The sequence below is a fragment of the Leptonotus elevatus genome, chromosome 20 (genome assembly GCF_054856555.1).
Source record: "Leptonotus elevatus isolate MCC_2025b chromosome 20, RoL_Lele_1.0, whole genome shotgun sequence".
In the NCBI taxonomy this organism is placed as follows: Eukaryota; Metazoa; Chordata; class Actinopteri; order Syngnathiformes; family Syngnathidae; genus Leptonotus; species Leptonotus elevatus.
The window spans coordinates 16,563,873-16,583,284 of record NC_141258.1 but is presented as its reverse complement, the minus strand read 5'-3'; the positions used below and the strand labels follow the sequence as shown (position 1 = coordinate 16,583,284).

At 40.1% G+C, this 19,412-nt stretch overlaps 1 protein-coding gene across 2 annotated transcripts in view; it reads right to left on the bottom strand.

The window, feature by feature from the left end:
- myo15b (myosin XVB) overlaps positions 1-19,412 on the bottom strand; it is a 98,677-nt gene that overhangs the window by 64,982 nt on the left and 14,283 nt on the right. For both annotated transcript variants that reach the window (XM_086065237.1, XM_086065238.1), the window contains 8 exons: positions 14,912-15,081; positions 12,416-12,488; positions 12,134-12,313; positions 11,932-12,041; positions 11,760-11,821; positions 7,894-7,978; positions 7,314-7,346; positions 4,705-4,767 (listed from right to left, as the gene is read on the bottom strand). In XM_086065237.1, the coding sequence (XP_085921363.1) occupies positions 4,705-4,767; positions 7,314-7,346; positions 7,894-7,978; positions 11,760-11,821; positions 11,932-12,041; positions 12,134-12,313; positions 12,416-12,488; positions 14,912-15,081 (776 nt within the window). The remainder of the gene's footprint in view (positions 1-4,704; positions 4,768-7,313; positions 7,347-7,893; positions 7,979-11,759; positions 11,822-11,931; positions 12,042-12,133; positions 12,314-12,415; positions 12,489-14,911; positions 15,082-19,412) is intronic.

Sequence of the window (19,412 nt, the reverse complement as noted above, 5' to 3'; positions counted from 1 at the left end):
TACAAACAGGTCGACAAAACAGTTCACTCTCTTCCTAGGCTTGGGAGAAACCCAGAACACTAACACCCTCTATTGGTATTTAGCGGTATGTCTTTTGAGTCACTACATAACAAAAGGGACCGGCTATTTGGACCACCACATAAGTTCAACTAAAGCCTGGTTCATACGGCAGGAGAATTGGCCCGATTTTAGCCCTGAATTTCCCCTTCCGACAATCACACACGGCGCATCCCAATATCGGCGCTCAGAAGGACCTCCGACTTGAAATCGGGGATATTCAACATGTTGGATTCTTTTGGCCCGACTTCGCTCTGTGTGCGGTGTGCCCCGAAGACAAACCACCGCGCAGCCGGTTGACAATGACGTGCAGCCAATCAGAAACCGTGCCGGCGAGGAAGCCGTGGAGAATCCAAAATCAAAACAGTCATGAAGCAGGAGAAAGTCCGTGCTTGCGCTATTACACTCCTTTTTTTAAACACGCACACACATACTACATAAATAAATGTGGTCTCCAAGTGGGACACGAACCCGCGCTACCAGCACCGAGGGCAAGCAATGCCTCGCCGCCCAGAGCCCATTTACACTCCTTTAAACAACGCCTTTTCTTTTTATTCCACGTTTTTGGCTGAAAACCAGGAAGTATCGCGACTGGTCCTGCATGTTTTTTGACTCTGAAGTCACCTTTAATCTCGAGAGGTTTTGCGAGACTTCCCGTTACGTTCATGAATGAACTCGGCTCGTGTGTGGTGTGCTGATTGTGCAGTGTGGCTACACACCACACACGGTACGTTACTCCCGTGATTTTTTCTCTTCACGTGTGGTGTCTCTCAGAGTTTGGAAGTCAGCCGACAATTTTAAAATCTTGCCGTGTGAACCAGGCTTAAGCAAAAAAAAAAAAAAAGATGACTTTCATACCGGATCGGTCGAGACCCAGGTTAACAACGACCGCCATCGATGCTGTTGACCTACAGGGTGCCGGCGGAAACTGGACTACTGTTGGTCAAAGAAAGAGAGGAGGAAGGTGTGTTTGTAGGAAGAAAGAGAAGAACACTAAGAGTCTAGGACTGAGAGTAGGGACTAGTTGGAATTTTGTAACTATAACAGGAAAAGGTAGAGAGCTGGTTGACATTATGCAGAGGAGGAAGGCGGACATAATTAGTGTTCAGGAGACCAGGTAAAAAGGGAGCAAAGCTAGAAGTTTAAGAGCAGGGTTCAAGTTAGTCTATCATGGTGTATATAGGAAAAGAAATGGAGTAAGAGTAATCGTGAAGGGAGGAGTTTGTTAGAAACGTCCATGAGGTAAAAAGAGTGTCCGATAGAGTGATGAGCCAGAAGCTAGGAATTGATGGTGTGATGATCAATGTTGTTAGTGGGTATGCGCCACAGGTAGGATGTGAGCTGGAGGAGAAAGAGAACTTTTGGTTGGACCTTGATGAAATGATGCAGAGCCTCCCTAGAAGTGAGAGAGTTGTCATTGGTGCAAACTTCAATGGACATGTTGGTGCAGGAAACAGATGATGAGGAGGTGATGGGCAAGTTTGGTATCCAGGAGAGGAACGTAGAAGGACAGATGGTGGTTGATTTTACAAAAAGAATGGAAAACGGCTGTCGTGAATACTTTCTTCCAGAAGAGGCAGGAACATAGAGTGACCTACAAGAGTGGAGGTAGGAGTACACAGGTAAACTACATCTTGGGTAGACGGTGTAATCTGAAGGAGATCAGCGACTGCAAAGTAGTGGTAGGTGAGAGTGTAGCCAGACAGCATAGGATGGTAGTGTGTAGGATGACTCTGGTGGTGAGGAAGACAAAGACGGCAAAGGCATGGCAGAGGATGAATGATGGTAGCTGAAAAAGGAAGAGTGTTGTATGACTTTCAGGAAGGAGTTGAGACAAGCTCTGGATGGTCAGGAGGTGCTTTCAGATGACTCGACAACTACAGCAAATGTGATCAGGGAGATAGGTAAGACAGTCCTTGGTGTGTCATTTGGAAGGAAAGGAGACTTGGTAATGGAATGAGGAGGTGCAGAAGTGGATCCAGAGAAAGAGGTTAGCTAAGAAGAAGTGGGACACTGATAGGACTGAAGAAAGTAGACAGGAGTACAGGGAAATGCAGCGTAAGGTGAAAGTAGAAATGGCAAAGGCCAAATAAGGGGCTTGCGATAACTTGTATGCTAGGTTGGACAGTAAGGAAGGAGAGACTGATCTATACAGGTTGACAAGGCAAAGAAACAGAGATGGGAAGGACATGCAGCAGGTTAGGGTAATAAAGGATAGGGATGGAAGTGTGTTGACAGATGCCAGTAGTGTGATGGGAAGATGGAAAGGGTACTTTGAATAGTTGATGAATGAGGAAAATGAGAGAGAACAAAGAATAGAAGACGTGACTTATGGACCAGGAAGTAGCAAAGATTAGTAAGGATAAAGTTAGAAGGGCATTGAAGAGGATGAAGAGTGGAAAGGCACTTGGTCCTGATGATACACCTGTGGAGGTATGGAAGTGTCTAGGATAGGTAGCAGTAGAATTTCTGACTGGGTTGTTCAACAGGACCTTAGACAGTAAGAAGATGCCTGAGGAATGGAGTAGAAGTGTGCTGGTGCCCATTTTTAAGAACAAGGGCGACGTGCAGAGTTGTGGCAACTACAGAGGAATAAAGCTGATAAGCCACACAATGAAGCTATGGGAAAGAGTAGTTGAAGCTAGACTGAGGGCAGAGGAGAACATTTGTGAGCAGTAGTATATTTTCATGCCAAAAAAAGAGTACGACAGATGCAGTATTTGCTTTGAGGATGTTGATAGAGAAGTACAGAGAAGGTCAGAAGGAGCTGCATTGTGTCTTTGTAGATCTGGAGAAAGCTTATGACAGGGTGCCCAGAGAGGAACTGTGGTTTTGTATGAAGAAGTCTGGAGTGACAGAGAAGTATGTTCAAGTGGTGCAGGACATATATGAGGACTGTAAAACAGTGGTGAGGTGTGCTGTAGGTGTGACGGAGGAGTTCAAAGTGGAGGTGGGACTACATCACGGATCAGCTCTGAGCCCCTTCTTGTTCGTTATGGTAATGTGCGGATGACAGACAAGGTTAAACAGGAATCTCCATGGACTCCATGGTTTGCTGATGACATTGTGATCTGTAGTGAGAGCAGGGAACAGGTGGAGGAGAAGCTCGAGGCGTGGAGGTTTGCCCTGGAAAGGAGGGAAATGAAGGTTAGCCGTACCAAGACGGAGTATTTGTGTGAATATGGGGGGGACTGAAGTGGAAGAGTGAGGTTATAGGGAGAAGAGATCAAGAAGGTGGAGGAGTTTAAGTATTTAGGGTCAACAGTCCAGAGCAATGGAGAGTGTGGAAAATAAATGAAGAAGCGTGTGCAGGCAGGGTGGCGAAAAGTGTCAGGTGTGATGTGCGATAGAAGAGTTTCAGCTAAAATGAAAGGAAATGTTTATGAAACTGTGGTGAGAACAGCGATGTTGTTTGGTCTGGAGACAGTGCCAATGAGGCAGATGCTGAGGTTCTCTTTGGGAGTGACCAAGATGGATAGAATCAGGAAGGAGTACATCAGAGGGACAGCACATGTTAGAGGCGTTGGAAATAAAGTCAGAGAAGCCAGACTGAGATGGTTTGGACATGTCCAGAGGAGAGATAGTGAGTATATTGGCAAAAGGATGCTGAGTTTAGTTCTAGAGGAAGACCAAAGAGGAGGTTTATGGATGTAGTTAAAGAGGACAGGGTTAGATGGAGGCAACTGATTCGCTGTGACGACCCCTGAAGGGAAAAGCCGAAAGGAAAAGAAGAAGAAGAAGATGCAAAGAGTTTCTTTACACTTGACCGTAAATGAACAACTGCTACAAAATAATAGATTATCTGAAAAGTATGCAGTGGCAGACCAGGAGTAAATGTCTTGGGAAAATACATTATTATTAATATTTATACAGTTTTGTTTTGACCTTAAGCACTTTATAGCTTAATTTGTTGTTTATGACTTTGGCAATAATAGCAGTTCAACTGTTGGTGGCTGTTACTGTGATTTGATTGCACTGTTTTTACATGTGCCCTGGATTGGCTGGCAACCAGTTTAGGTTGTACAATGAGGTAACATATTTGCAATCATTTACACTCTTTCTGTTAGTATTTACGATGCCTTTTGGAAGTAGTGTACTATCGTTAGCTCACTAGCACTAGTCCGTTAGCATGCTATCATCGCTAGTAGGCTTATTTTTATATATATATATATATATATATATATATATATATATATACCTATATGGCAAACGGAAGTTGTTTTTTGATTTGTTTATATCTTTATGTTCTCTATGAGAATGATTTTGTATTATTTTGCTCTTTAATATGGTGTTTTCTGTATTTTGTACAGTTCTCGTGGCATGCTTAACTGCAATAAATGTCTGTTGTAACAAGAAACACTTGGACTCGTAATTTTCGACGGGAGGGGCATAACACCTTAAGTAAGCCGTGATTGGTTGTTACCTGAGCCCTCAACACGTGATGTCATTTTCAGTCAACAGCAAGTGTTAAAATGTGTTTTTAAATGTGTTAATTGTACATGAGAAAGTTATCAAATTCATTAAAAACAAAATATTAACTTTTTACTGCTGAAAATTGTAAAATTAGTAAAGTATCCCTTTAACAATCAACATACAAACAAATCCAGAATTGAAATGCTGAACTAGTAACTGGCATCGTGTGCATACCTGTCATAGCTGGGATCATGGGAGTTGTACTATAGTTTGGCATTGAAGGGCTGATTGGCATTCCTAGACATAAATCACATTGAGGCATTAAGATTATTGATGAATACTTTCACATGTGTAACAATACTATCTTTGGTAAGAGACAAACTCGAAACAAATCAAAAGCACACAACAGCACATATATGTATTAGTAAGATACACAAGTATATAGACAATATGCCGGCAATGAACAGCAATCACACACTAATACAAATCAGACAGAGTATTGATGTAAGACCCTCCTTCCAAATACTGTACTGTAACCAGACCATATGCTTATACAGCAGTTTGAATCTGTGAAAAATTTGGTATTGCTTGTGGTGCACATACAGACTGTTCCAAAGTTTGACTCCATGTAAAGACACACAAAAACTTTTATGAGCAGTTTCTAAATTTAGGTAATGTCAAATCTCTGTATCCTCTTTAATTATCATAAACTTTCTCTATTATTATGAAAATATGTTGTAAGTTAGTTGGTAGTAATTTGTGGAATGCTTTATATAGGAGTATTAATCTATTATACATTACAAGGTCAATAATTTAAACAACTGACTGAATAAACAGACCATGAGTGCGATGAAGAACATCCGACTTTATGAAAAATCCGCATTTCCCATTTCTGTAGGATTACTAAAGAATACATTGTCACTAAAGTGTTTCCCTACACTTTGACACTGTAGGTGAAGTATGGTTATACCAACGTGTAATGGAGCATACAAAGTGCATTTTCTTTTAAGCAATGTTTCACTTTATTCATAATTGAGAGGCTTTTGGAGACTTTTGTCTTTATATGTCTGGCATGGAAAGCCCATGTTGATTTGTTGTCAATTATACCGTAACTCCTAAAAATTTAATCTCATTTACATTTTCAATCTGGACACCTTCAATAGTTATTGGTAATTCAGAATTAAAATTATTGTTAAAATTACCGAACATCATTTATTTTATTTTGTTTAAATTTAGAGATTATTTATGTCCATTCACTTTTTGATAGATTTTTACTCAATGTTCACAGTTGTTACAAGTTATTATAATTATTACTACTGTATGTTAGTATCATCTGCAAATAGTATAGGTTTTAGTGGTTGGCATACATTAAAAATGCCCTTTATATATACATTGAACAGCATTGGACCCAATACGGAGCCCTAGGAAACACCACAAACAATTTCAAGTTCTTCTGATATATATTATCCCATTTTAACATAGTGTACCCTCATTACCATTTATGGTGGATAACTTGGTGTAAAATCAAGGCAAAATTATGTCCAGCTATCAGACCTGGCTTCACAGGCTGGATCCTTTCCACGGGCCTTGAGTTTTACACTTGTGCTTTAAAGTAACACAAAGGACTATTCAGTTTTCGTTGATTACTCTTGGTAGCCTGTAGTTGGATGGAAGTTACGAACATCCGTCTTATGAACATTGTCGGCGTAGTAGCAAAACATACAATATCTCTTCAGCTTCAAAATCACTTGAATCTGACTGGCGCCAATCACATTCATGGACAGTCGGAAAACATACTTTCCTAAGAACATTACACCCAACAATGACTTCCACTTCAGCAGCCTCAAATTAACTCAGCTCCTCCACCATCTATGTACAGTAAGCATATTTATTTTTGTTTTTATTGCATTGGCCTGTATAATTTTTTTTATTTAATTTACTGTGAGTAATGTCATTCGAGTTACAAACAAATGTGACTGACAAACAACATCATGGAACCCACTGTGTTCGTAAATTGAGGACTACCCTGTAATCTATTTTCATTTTATTTATTTTTTACAGTACTGTAACGTTTCTCAAGTATGCAGCAGATGTTGTTTGGTGTTAAATTTTTTATTGTTAGCACACAAGCGGCTGCGCTCCCCCTCCCTCACTTCCCGCGTTGCATTCACAAGCACTCGTAAATAATAAAGCACACAACACAACCGAGTTTGTTCTAATAATTTTGAGTGTTGCGTGGCTGGTCGGGTCAGTGTGGAACGGCCAACTATCAAGCTGATGGCTATTTATTGCTACCACGCAAATTTTCAATAGCTAACATTAGCATAATCATTGTGATTTTAGCATGGAAAGCTTACCTACCAGTGTCGGTTGGAAATACCCCCTCGTCTTTGACCACACGCCAGCGAGTGAATGTGGGGCAATATTAATCCTGTACTGTGCTTTTATCCAGGTAGGCTCCTTTTTTCTTTTTTTTTCTTTTTTTTTGACTCCTCAGATAAAAATCTTTATTTCTCAGGTTGTTTTGCAGCTTCCCCATGACTACAGTAATCACGCGTAGACGTTTGACTCAACTTCCGTCTTTTGAACGAATGGGGAAACGGGAACGTGACGTTTGCCATAAATCAGTCTGCATGTTTGTAGTGTGTTTTTTTGTGGCAGTGTTCCCACCATCCTCCTCAAAGTAGTTTAGTGCCAGTAAAAATGATACAGACCTCCTCAGGCCATGACAAAGGTTTCATTAATCTAGCTGTATAGTCAATGTTTCAACAGCAGAATTCTGAAAATATAAATTGAAGGTTCAAAACTTTATTAGTGGGGCTTTAAGGGTTTCAGTCACTTACCCACAGGATAACCTGGCATTAAAGCAGGCATACCTAGAAAACAGAATGAGTTCTGATTACATTGAATCAGTTGATTATAACAGGAGAGTGAAAGTAATGACTGAATGAATGATTGAGTATGGAGCAAATGTGAGAGTAAAGTGTCCTAGGTAAAAGGCACCTGGGACAGACTACAGCTTAAAAGCAAGAGTTGAACATGATGAACTGTAAAAAAATAAAATAAAAAAATAAAAATAAAATCGGGACTTTGAAACTCAGTAACTTTAATTAGTTGTAAATATATTATTTTTCATTTGCTTATAATTGGTGTATTTCATACAGTAACTCAGGTTTCCTCATTCCTGGTCCTGTGTGTGGTCCTGCAGGTTTTAGATGTTTTCGTCCTCCAACACACCTGATTTTAAAGATCAGGATTGTTAACAGGCAGCGCTCGCTGATGAGCTGATTATGTGAATCAGGTGTGTTTGAGGAGAGAAACCTCTAAACCCTACAGGACTCAAACCCTTGAGGACAGGATTGAGGAAGCCTGCCCTGTAGTAACTTATGGTCAGCAGATCATTTTGTGGAGATGGTGTTGTACCATTACTGTATAAACCAGGCTGCATGGGTCCAATGCCTCCTCCACCTCTCATCCTGCGGTTGAGCACAGCTACTCTGTCCATGTCCTACACAAAACAAATGTGTTGGTCATATTTATGCATATTCATTTTGAGTCACATTTTTGTAAATAAACATTACATTTAGTAGCCTATATTTAACATTAGTGCATAGCTTAACGATATACTAATGGCATGAATTCAACTTTATTTATAGAGCACTTTAAAACAACCACAATTACAATAATAAATTAATAACACAAAAACAGTAAACACAGGCAAATAAAGCAATGCTGAGTCAAAATCCAGAGACTGAAAATGTGTTTTAAGAACCGTATTAAAAATGGACAGACAGTGGGCTTGTCTAACATTTAAGGGAAGGTAATTATAAAGGGTTGGACAGGCAATGGAAAAAGCTTGATCCCCTGAGGTGCCGCTTAGTCCTTGGTACTTCCAGTAGGCACCAGGCAGATATGTCGTGTGGGGGAGCTCAGCGCGGCAAGGTAGAACAAGACCATTTAAAGATTTAAAGACAAAAGAATCTTAAAGTTCAGTCTAAAATGGACAGGGAGCCAGTGAAGCGAGGCCAGAATTGGAGTTATGTGCTCCCTCCTATGAGCTCCAGTTATGCACAGTCATGCCCATCAGCATTTCGGATCAACTGCTACCTCTTTGACTAGTGATGCGGCAGCAGCGAAACAAAAGTAATAGCTGCAGCTTCCTGTTTGCAAGCCAAAGCGATTACTGTCATATTTTGTTTCCCGACTTGCGCTAAATAAACACATAATAGAAGATCTGATAAAGGTTCGCTTTCTGGTGGCTTTGATGTGTAGTTCCTCTCAGATGACTGAGCTTCTCACTCTATCTCTAAGGGACAGCCTGGACATCCTTTTATCCAGGATGTTGTTCTTTCGGTCACGACTCACAGCTCATGACCGTAGGTGATGGTAGGAACGCAGATTGACCAGTAAATCAGGAGCTTCACCTTTTGGCTCAGCTCCTTCTTTACCACAACGGACTGATACAGACTCTGCATCACAGCAGACGCTGCACCGATCTGCCTGTCGAGCTACCATTCCATCCTGCCCACCCCAAGATTCTTGAGCTCCTCCACTTGGGGCTGGATCTCATCCCCAACCCGGAAAGGGCACTCTGACTAAGGAACATGGTCTCGGATTTGGAAGTGCTGATTTTAATCCCAACCGCTTCACACTCGGCTGCAAACTAATCCATTGAGAGTTGGAGAGTGCGGCTTGAAGAAGCCAACAGCACCTCATCATTGCAAAAAGCAGAGATGCAATGCTGAGGCCACCAAACCAGACTCCCTCAACACCTCGGCTGCACCTAGAAATTTTGTCCAAAAAAGTCATGAACGGAATCAAAGGGCAAAGCGCAACCTTGGCAGAGTCCAACCCTCACTAGAAACAAATCCGACTTACTGCCAGCAATGCGGACCAAATTATGACACTGGTCGTACCGGGACCAAACAGCCCATATCAGAGGGCTCGGTCCCAGCCCGACCAGCTCAGTGACCATTAGATCACTAAATAATCCCTAAGCGAGAATGAATTTCACCCTACTTAGATGGGAGTGACAACCAGTGATACTTTAACCGTACTCCCGGAGCACACCCCACAGAGCTCCCCAAGGGACACGGTCGAACGCCTTCTCCAAGTCCACAAAACACATGTAGACTGGTTGGGTGAACTCCCATGCACCCTCGAGAACCCTGCCGAGGATGTAGCTTTGGTCCACTGTTCCACGGCCGAGACGAAAACCACACAGCTCCTCCAGAATCCGGGATTCAACTTTACGATGGACCCTCCTCTCCAGCACCCCTAAATAGACCTTAACCATGGAGCATTGTTCATCTACAATACATGAAGAAATTAAAGCTGACCAAATATAGCATGCTGTTTTCTTCAAGGTAGGTTTTTTGGGCAACAACAGCAACTCTCTTCAAATCAAAGTAGGACTGTACTAAGTTTGTAGACATACATGACACCATCATGCAAGCTACCACAGTCTACTCTACTACTCAAAAAGAGCTTTACTATGGTTTTGTTGTCATCTTCAAAGTGTTCATAGCTGTTGTAATATACAATAATAAATATATATTTGTAGATAATATCTCAAGACTGTAGTAATTTTTGTAAGAATCTAGCAGTAGGGTCGGACTTGGGGCATTGTGTCCGTGTGTGTGTGCATGCGAGAAAGAAGATGCACTACAGCTGTGGTTCTCTTCACAGACCAGTAATATTTTATGGACCTGCAATAATTGTTTCCTTCCTGCCATGATGAATAGGGGTGTAACAGTTCTCGTATTTGTTCAGAACTGTTTCAATTTGAACTTCACAGTTCAGTGCATACAGTCATGTGACAAATACACAACTTCATTGCAGTATCTGCACTCCAAACAAGGTAGTGGTAATGAACCTAAATCAGTTTGCCAACTGGCAGTAAACAAAACTAACAAGAAGGAAAAAAATGGCGTTGTGGCGACTTCAGATGCGCCAGAGGCGATTGAAGACCCCCCAGCTTCATTTAAAACCAATGTGTGGGGAAAATTAGGGTTCCGTATGGAGTATGACAGCGTTGGCATGCGAGTGGGGGATCAGAAGATGACAGCATGCTGGCGTTGTTTAACAGCGCTGACGGGGTATTTTTGGGGGGTACGTCCAAAGACACGTCAAATATTCCTTCATTCTTATGTGTAACAACTTATCCCCACTGTTGAACTTTTTAAGAAAGCTAGGGTAGGTTAGGATGAGTAAGTACTTTATTAATTCCCAGAGGGGAAAAATGTTCATCCATATATCATACACAAAATCAGCACATAAAAAAACACATAACATAAGATAGAATAAGTTTAGAAAATTACTAACAATAGCCCTAAAATGCACATTAACAAGGTCTGTTCGACAGTCTAATAGCGGCCGGTGGAAACAACCTCCTAAATCTCTGATTAATTGCAACGCGGGAGAGAGGAATCTTCACATGTATATAAATAGTCACGGCCTGAAGGCATGTACTACAGTATATGATCATTTTTGGATATATATAGAGTGCCACGTAGTGGCGACAAAAAATGTCTTATTTTTCTTTTCCTTTTTCACATTTTCATCAACTACACCGAGCCCGTTGAATGGATCCAATTGAAAATTTGTCAAAAAATCCTTACGAAGTACCCCACAGTGCTCGCAGCTCTAGTTTATAATATAATTACTATTTTGTCCATTCAGCAAAAAATATATATAAAGGATATACCAATACCAAAATATTTAAGAGCTGCAGCCCTAAAACTATTCAGTAAGAGGAAAGATCTCGGCTGCAGCTGTCATTGTATGGCAGCAGCATTTCAAAAATGGGCCTGTAACAAAAGTGACTCTCCTGTTTTTGTTTACATTTGCACTTGAGTGCTAGATCGTAAATTTTCTTGCAGTCTGCTCAATAAAAAGAACACATTTTGAAAACTGGAAAATTTATATTAGGCATTTGTTTTATATTACAAATTTTGCACGAATTTATTTTTTGTCTCAATCCCGTGGGATGTGTGTCTTGTCCCACGACAAAAATTCATAATGTACAGTAAAATTCAGGTGTTTCAAATTAGAAAAATAAGAATCACCTATGTTTTAATTATCAGGGTTATAAAATCATTTGAAAAAGAAATTTAATCAATTACAAGTTTTGACAGTCAACATGTAAGGACTGTGTGAATCGGTCTTTAAATCTGTTCTGCCGTAAGGAATCTTTTTCAGAAAATTTAAGTCTGTGCTGTTTATGTAAAGTTCAGGCTTAATAGGTACAGGCAAATAAAAACCTTTATTTTCATTCTGATCACACTAACCGGTTGTCCTTGGTCCAGGTCAAACAAGTTATCAACATAGGCATCCATCTGCCGACGTTGGCCTGCAAATAAGGATTATTTTTTTGGATAAACTGAAATTATTATTTGAATAGGTACCAGGGTGAAAAAAAAAAGAAGTTTTTTATTATAAGTGGTGGAATCATGTTGATACCTTCCTGTGGATAGTCTCTTCCCCATGGCATTCCCTGAAAATGAGGAACTCCTGGAGCTTCAATGGCAGGTGCTGGCGGAATAAAGTCATCAAGATCTGTAACTGGTGTCCTTTGAAAATGATAAGGAGTGGGAAAGGAAGCAGTAGATTTATTCCTTGTTTCTAAACGGGCACCATAAACAAAGTATATCTTATAGCCTACCGGCCATCCTGGATTCTGAATAGATAGTCAGAATTGTTTGATGAGGGCGTGCCTGGTGGTAGTACTTCTGCCTCAGCTCCAGCCAGCAGATCCATGACAAAGTCTGATCCAGGCAAATCAGACCAACCATCGTCAGTCAGAAGAGACACAGACCATCCCTCTCTTGCCTCCATCACACCTCTATGAAATAAATATCAGTAAATAATTGATTGAATACATGTACAGAATATCTGTATACTTCATGCAGAGAACGTTTGCTGTCAATATACTGATATAAAGCACCTGACATGGAGAAGCCATGAGGCCAGCTTTTCTCCTGTGGTCCAGGACTCCACTTCAGTTGTGACCTTCTCTTCTAGAAGTGAGGATATTAAACGTTTCCACTAGACATGCCATAAACAACTGACTTTCATGTGAAATTATGGTAAAATAGAAATAAATGAATCCTTAATAGAATACATTTGGTGCTGTAAACACAAATGTGCTAGACATATTTGGAGTATACTAAGTACTTGCAATTTAGACCCTTTTTAATTTCTGCAAATAGCAAATTAACCCTCTTGTAATGTTTCTTTCTCAGGAAAATAAATCATGTTCCTAGTAGGGATGTAACGATATTGGCAATATTGCGATATTAAAATGGCCACAATATCATTGTAATTGCACTGTACATGCATATAGATTAATTTATTCAAACCTCAAAACTTATAAATACATTTTTAAATACTTTGTCTTGCACGTATTTTGTACGTTTTTGTTGTTGTTTTTTTGCTAGCGCATACATAAGGATTTGATACAGCTTTTGACATGAAGAGGCAGCCTCAAACAATGGTAGTTATTTAAAAAAAACGGCAGCAGGTGGCAGCAGAGTATAAGAGATCAGCCAGGGCCGACAAGCTCTTTTTGGCAGTCTTTTCAACAGGTTTGTGAATAATGATGAAACCTAGCTATATTCTAATGCTAATTGCAGCAAAACAGATACAGATACAAATATACTTTTTTGTCCTGATGAAAAAAGAGACTCTAATCTTTCTTTTGGTAGGTTCCATGTTTTTAAAGCAATAGAACAGAATATTCTGTGGACCTTGCAAAATCAGTCAAACTCCAGTAAAACAGTTGGGAGCGAAGGGGGTGGCTTCAGTGACAATGGCCGGCAGTGAATGAGCTAATTGTATTGGAAGTATTTCTGGTGAATTAATTAGCAAATAGGATACTTGTCACGTGGTGTGGGTGTGGTTCATACAGCACAAGTGATCAAATCAGCTGTTCACTTGGCGGAAGGTCTTCTTTGAACTGTCAGAGGGGGAATGGGGAGATCCTACTCTTTGCTGACTGCAGAAATGCACATACACACACACACGTTGATCCTTTTGGAAAGCATGATGAACCCATCTGAACATATTGGACATCTTACAACCATCATCAAGTTTGCTTTTAGCGGCAAATAAAGCGGACAAAGCTGCAGCCTTTTGTAGCGATCAAAGTTGTGTACAAGTGGACAACCGGCGCATCTGACAAGGTAAAGAGTCGCCCACAGTCATGTTATGATATTAAACGCAGCACATCTATTAAAAAGGCCACGTTACAGTCAGCCTGCCCCAGGGCAGCTGTGTGGCTCCTTAAGTAGCTTACTGCCGCCAGAGTGTCAATGTGTGAGCGCACGAATAATGTATCCATTGCGAAGCATCTTTGAGTGTCCAAATAAGCGCTATATAAATCTGATACATTATTATTATTTTCCATTTGTGCAGTTCCAGCACCCTCTCGTGTTTAGTTTATTAGTGCATTTTAATTTTAAGTAGGCATGTCTTGGCCGCCTACGTTTAAGACCCATGCTAATTGCCAGATGAAGCGGAACATAACATATTTAGAGTTAATCTAGCCTGGCAATAGCTGTACAACACTTCGAGCTGATTGGACGAAGCAGAATCGTGTGCACGTCTACCTAACTTTTGGTTCGACCAATCACGGCAAAGGATGAAAATGTCATCACCAATGTGCGACTGTTGTGACTAGCTGATATCATGGCGTTGAGTTTATGTTGTCGGTTTTGCAATGTTGATATGCGGATACAAGAGACTAATTCAGCGAGAACAGACTTAATTGCAGCGTCCACGCATTCGTCCACCGATGTCGCCATGTTTGGTTTGTTTCTTCCCTCGGCTTTGCCGCTTCTTGTTTTTGTCACAGCTGCATATCCCGCCCCCAAATACAATGTCGCTCTGTGATTGGTCCGAACCACCAGTGGTTTGTATCGGTGGAAATCAATGGGAGCGGTACAAGATGGATTCTCGGGAGTTTGTGAACTCACAAATACCACGAGAATATATCTTGCGTGAGCAAGGTTAGAGTTAATCTACAAATTGACTCGATTCACAATGTGTGCATGAGTTAGAATTAAGTGTTATTAGTGAGTGTAGGTCGTTTATGTACATTGATTTTAATGTTATCTGTATTATTTGAACTATATGTACTGTATAATTATGGCCTCAGCTACAGAGCATTGTATAGATGAGACATTAAGATGCAATTGCTCAATTATAGAAACCGCGCGCACGCGCAGCAATGGATGGGTATTAATTTTATGGTCAGACCTGGAATTCACTAATAACAGCTGTTACAAATCAAATTTATTTGCTTTTTTGCCTTTGCTGAGAGTAGCATTAAAGTTTGACGATCATTTCAAGAATAAGCCTTGAAAATGGTGGTGCAAGGGCGGTTAATCATTGCTTGCAATTGTTAGTTTGTTGGAGAGACCAACATTGGCAATTGTCTTACCATTGAATGTATATACATCTATAAGCATTGTGCCTTTCTTTTTGTTAGTGGTCCATTCCAGCTGACTTGGGGCATAAATTCGGGAAGTGGAGCCTGGGAGTTGCATAGATGTGAGCAGTTTGTGTTGGCACAGTGAGCGGTACTCCATGGGTCCGTGGTCTGATACATACCTGAATGGGAAGTATGAAAAAATACTTATTTCAGATTTAATTTGCACTATATACACTCCAAACATGAATGATTTAAATATGTAACACATTCACAGTTTAATTTAACATTGGCAGAGGTGGCAAATCCAGGTCCAAAAAGTAAAAACCCTGCCACAGTTTGGCTTTGGCCCCTTGTGCTAGCTAGCTATCTCCCTAGCTAGAGCTCCAGGGTTTTTACTTTCTGGACTTGGATTTGCCACCTCTGAACATCAGTCAGTATTCATTCAGGGACGTAGATATTTCTGGTCGGGAAAAAAACATAATTGTCAGTGTCTGAGTCTGGAGACAGTTGAGAAAAATGCTGGCTAGAACGTGTTCCACCTTGGCAGGCTTTGCGGTGAGTCATTGATGGTCTTTCCAGGCATATCTTTGGAGGGCTGCACCAACCCTCACACGCGAGCCAGAGGTATCAACATATGTTGGTAGCATATAGTTCCTTCCGTAGTTGCTTCTGTTGCATTACAAATTACAAATCCCAGCTTCAAGAGGTCAAATTGTGTCATACTGTCAACTATTTATAGATAACAAAAGCAGTGATGCTAGTGACTCAACTGATTCCAACTGAACAGTTCTGGACACCAGTTAATGCTACATTCACTTTCGCCATGTCTCAACAGAAACTGTCGAGAAGCTTACTAATTTCCTTTTCCAAAATGTTCCAAATTCTAAGAAGTTGGATCTTTTTCATCAGGCAGGAAAATGTCCCCTCAGAATTCTTGTGTGTACTATTATTCTTAAAGTCACAGTCATATTTTGTTGATGCCCTCTTGTGGGTATTTTTGTTTTTGAAGTTTCCTTAGAGTGTATCAGTGGGCGGAGTCTCCTGCATCATATCTGCTGGCAGTTGTTATTATTGGGAAATTTAGGTGCAAGAAAATGGGAAAAAGATGGGGAGTTATTGTTGATTTATACAGTACAAAATCCAACCCTATAAACAAAGTGGACAAACGAAACACAGAACAGAGGACACAAAACATCAAAAGTTGTGTGAAACAAGTTGAGTTTGTTTGAAAAGGTCCAGCAATGGGATATTGTGAAGCTCATGCTCCTGGGATTGTTCTAGTTCCTACCAATAGAACTTCTACGCTGCAGTCCCCCCCCCCCTGTTGTTTGTTTTCACATGTCTTCCTTTTGTTGCTTTCCGTCCACCTACCTTTGTTTGTTAAAAGTAATTTCGCTTCTGTTTTCACATCGGCCTTTCGCCAGTCTTTTTTGTTGTTGTATTTATTCACGCAAGCGCTTGCACTACATTACACAAACCTGACAAAACTCACTCAACAGCACCCCTTGGAAAGTAAAAAAAAAAAAAGAGGAAAAAGTATGCCTTCTGACACCAGTCTCACAGAGCAATAACATTAAGTGGACATAGCTACCATAAACACAACGCAATCTTCAAATCACAAAGCCTCATGTCTGAAATTAAACATCATGATGGCCATATTGGTGTGATAGTGCCTGGTCAATGCCAGGGCTCGAATTTTGTTTACTGTTTTGCCATGAGCAATTCATCAATCAGGATGGACAGCTGCCTGTTGAGCTCTGCCACTGAGGTCCTATACGGTGATCGACCATGACAAAAGGTCACCAGAGTGCTTCTTCACCATGACAACATACCATAACCATCAATGCCACCCTAGTTTATGGGTCTTAAAAGACTGTGCTGCTGTCAGCAGCTGGGTTGGAAAAATGAATGTGTTAGATTGCTCGTTATTGAAAGAAAGTACTCAGATTCCAATAACGCGTTAATTAGTAATGCGTTAGTGACAACACTGAGGATGATAAACATTAAACATTATGTGTTGTGGAAAGCTTCAAAGTTTTTTAGTGTAGATTGTATGAACTACATGAGGCAAACTCGTTAGGAACACTCAATTTAGATATCCTTCTGTTATCAGTTGCAAGCAAGTTCAACACTAACAATAATAATAATGCATTGGATTTATATAGCACTTTTCTAGACACTCAGAGACGCTTTACAATTGAATGGATACATTATTCATGCACTCACACATTCACACTGAGGTGGCGGTAAACATTTGCACCTTCCATACACCAGTGTGAGTAGCACTGAAGGCAATGTGTGTGAGGTGCCTTGCCCAAGGACACAACGACACATGACTTGGGGAGAGCGGGGATTGAACAGCCGACCTTCTTGTTACTGAACAACCGTCTCTACACCCTGAGCCACAGCCGCCACAACACTACCACATTGGAGTAGAGTGATATGAGTAGTAAATCAGAAAACAAGAAAAAATATATACACATTAATACTAAGAACTGTTGTAATTTGGAAATGTAATTCTGAAAAAAACTCAATCTTGTTTTTCTAGTTCTGGCTAAGAAGATGGTTACTTAGTGTTCAATTTATGAAAATGTAGTTGAAAATAAATGTTTTTCTGCCGGGATTTTTTTCTTTCTTTATCAAAATAGAATATTTTTCATAAACACTGAGGCACTGATATGCAAAAATGATAGCATGGTATTAAGTTGCCAGTCCTACCTAAATTTTACTCAATTTAGTTTGATCTACAATACAGAAATCCAGAAACGTTATGCAAATGTGACAATATTTATTTACATAATGAGTCATTTGCATTTTTAAACACTATATTTCTGAAAACGTGTAATAAAAAAAAAGTTTTAAACTAAGATAATCAACTGGGCATGTTTCATGGCAATATCTATTAGTTGTTTCGTTGTAGTTGTCGTTTTTACCCTATTCACCTGAGTCTTGCTTATTTGAGGGCAAGGTTGTTTATTTGGACCCATCCTGTAGCTTTTCAGTAAACAGTTGACTGGATTTTCCACTCAGGTTGTGATCTTTGAAGGTTCTAGATATCATTTCTGGTGCAAAACCTTTTAGAACATTCCATGTTTCTTTTCAATTTGGGCTATGCAGTAGAAGTTGACTTTTGGCCACAGCAAATGCAATATTTGAGATAGAAAGGCCATCTTGGACTCAAATGGAAGCTTATGAATTTGGGAAGCTTTCTATATTCATGCTAGGCATAGATATTTACCATAAAGTACTGAAAATGCTCATTTTCATGAGCATTTTTTAGGCGGGAAATTGTTTGTTTGTTTTTTGTCTAATTTGGGATGTTAAGGGTTATCTTAAAATAGAGGAGCCCCAATTTTTTTTCCTGTTTTCCCCTATGTGTCAGGATACTCTGCCAAATTTGAAAATTGTAGGACTATTAATGCCATTGTAGTACCTAAAAATTTGCATTTACATCATTTCAGCAGGAACATATCCCAAAAAGAGGGGTTTTGGCCCTCTGTAGCTTTCCAGTAGCTCGTTGACCGGGTTGTCCACCCAGGTTGTGATCCTTAAAGGTCCTAGATATAATTTCTGGTGCAAAAACCTTTAACAACATTCCGTGTCTGTTTTCCAAAAAATAGGGGTTTTGCCCCCTGGGTAATATGTATTTTTACTTTTCATAGCTGTACATTACACAGCTGTAGAAAGTGCTTTATTTTATTTTATTTTTTATTTTTCTATTTCACTTTCAATTTCAATTTCCTAGCAATAGATAATTTGTTTTCCACATCCTTATTTTTAGGTTAATGTACAACTAGCCAATAAGGTGGCAGCACAAAATGGTGATGGTCCATCAAATTAGCAAACCAATATTGTCTGCCTGAATCGTCCAAGGGCTAATTTGCATGTCAACTCCAGTACTCAGCAGAAACGATGTCTATAGTGGGCCAGTAAGTAATTCGTTGTCATAACAAAAGCGCCTGAGTTTCGGGTCAACGGCTTCATCAATGGTGTAGGACTAGGAAGCTAGGTGTCCCACCGAGCCCACCATAGGTAGCGCTAGTGTATATGTTTAAGTACTTGTGGCATGTCAAATCCACATTAAGTTAAGCCATGCATGTTCTGTGGGAGCTGACATTACACAAGATCTGGGGCTATAATTGGAACCTCAATTGAGCTCATTTATCATAGTTTCATGCTGCGGAAACTATTATTTGCATTACTGATTTATGTCGATGTTATTCTGTAGCTTGTGAGGGCTAAATAACGTAAGTATAGGTAGGTTTGTAGATAAGTTATCTTACTGCCTGATCAGTATTCGTTGAAGATATTTGTACCATACTGTTTGACTGTATATAATTGTAGTATTATTGTGATACTGAGGTATGGTATTTTGCACTCATACACTCAAACATCTCATAATCCCCACTCAGGGCTTGTACCATCCTACCATCATCCAAGCCTCTGCAAAGCGATGATTTTAGTGTGCTTTATCTGTGCTTACAGCTGGAAGTGTTGTAAGCACTGACAA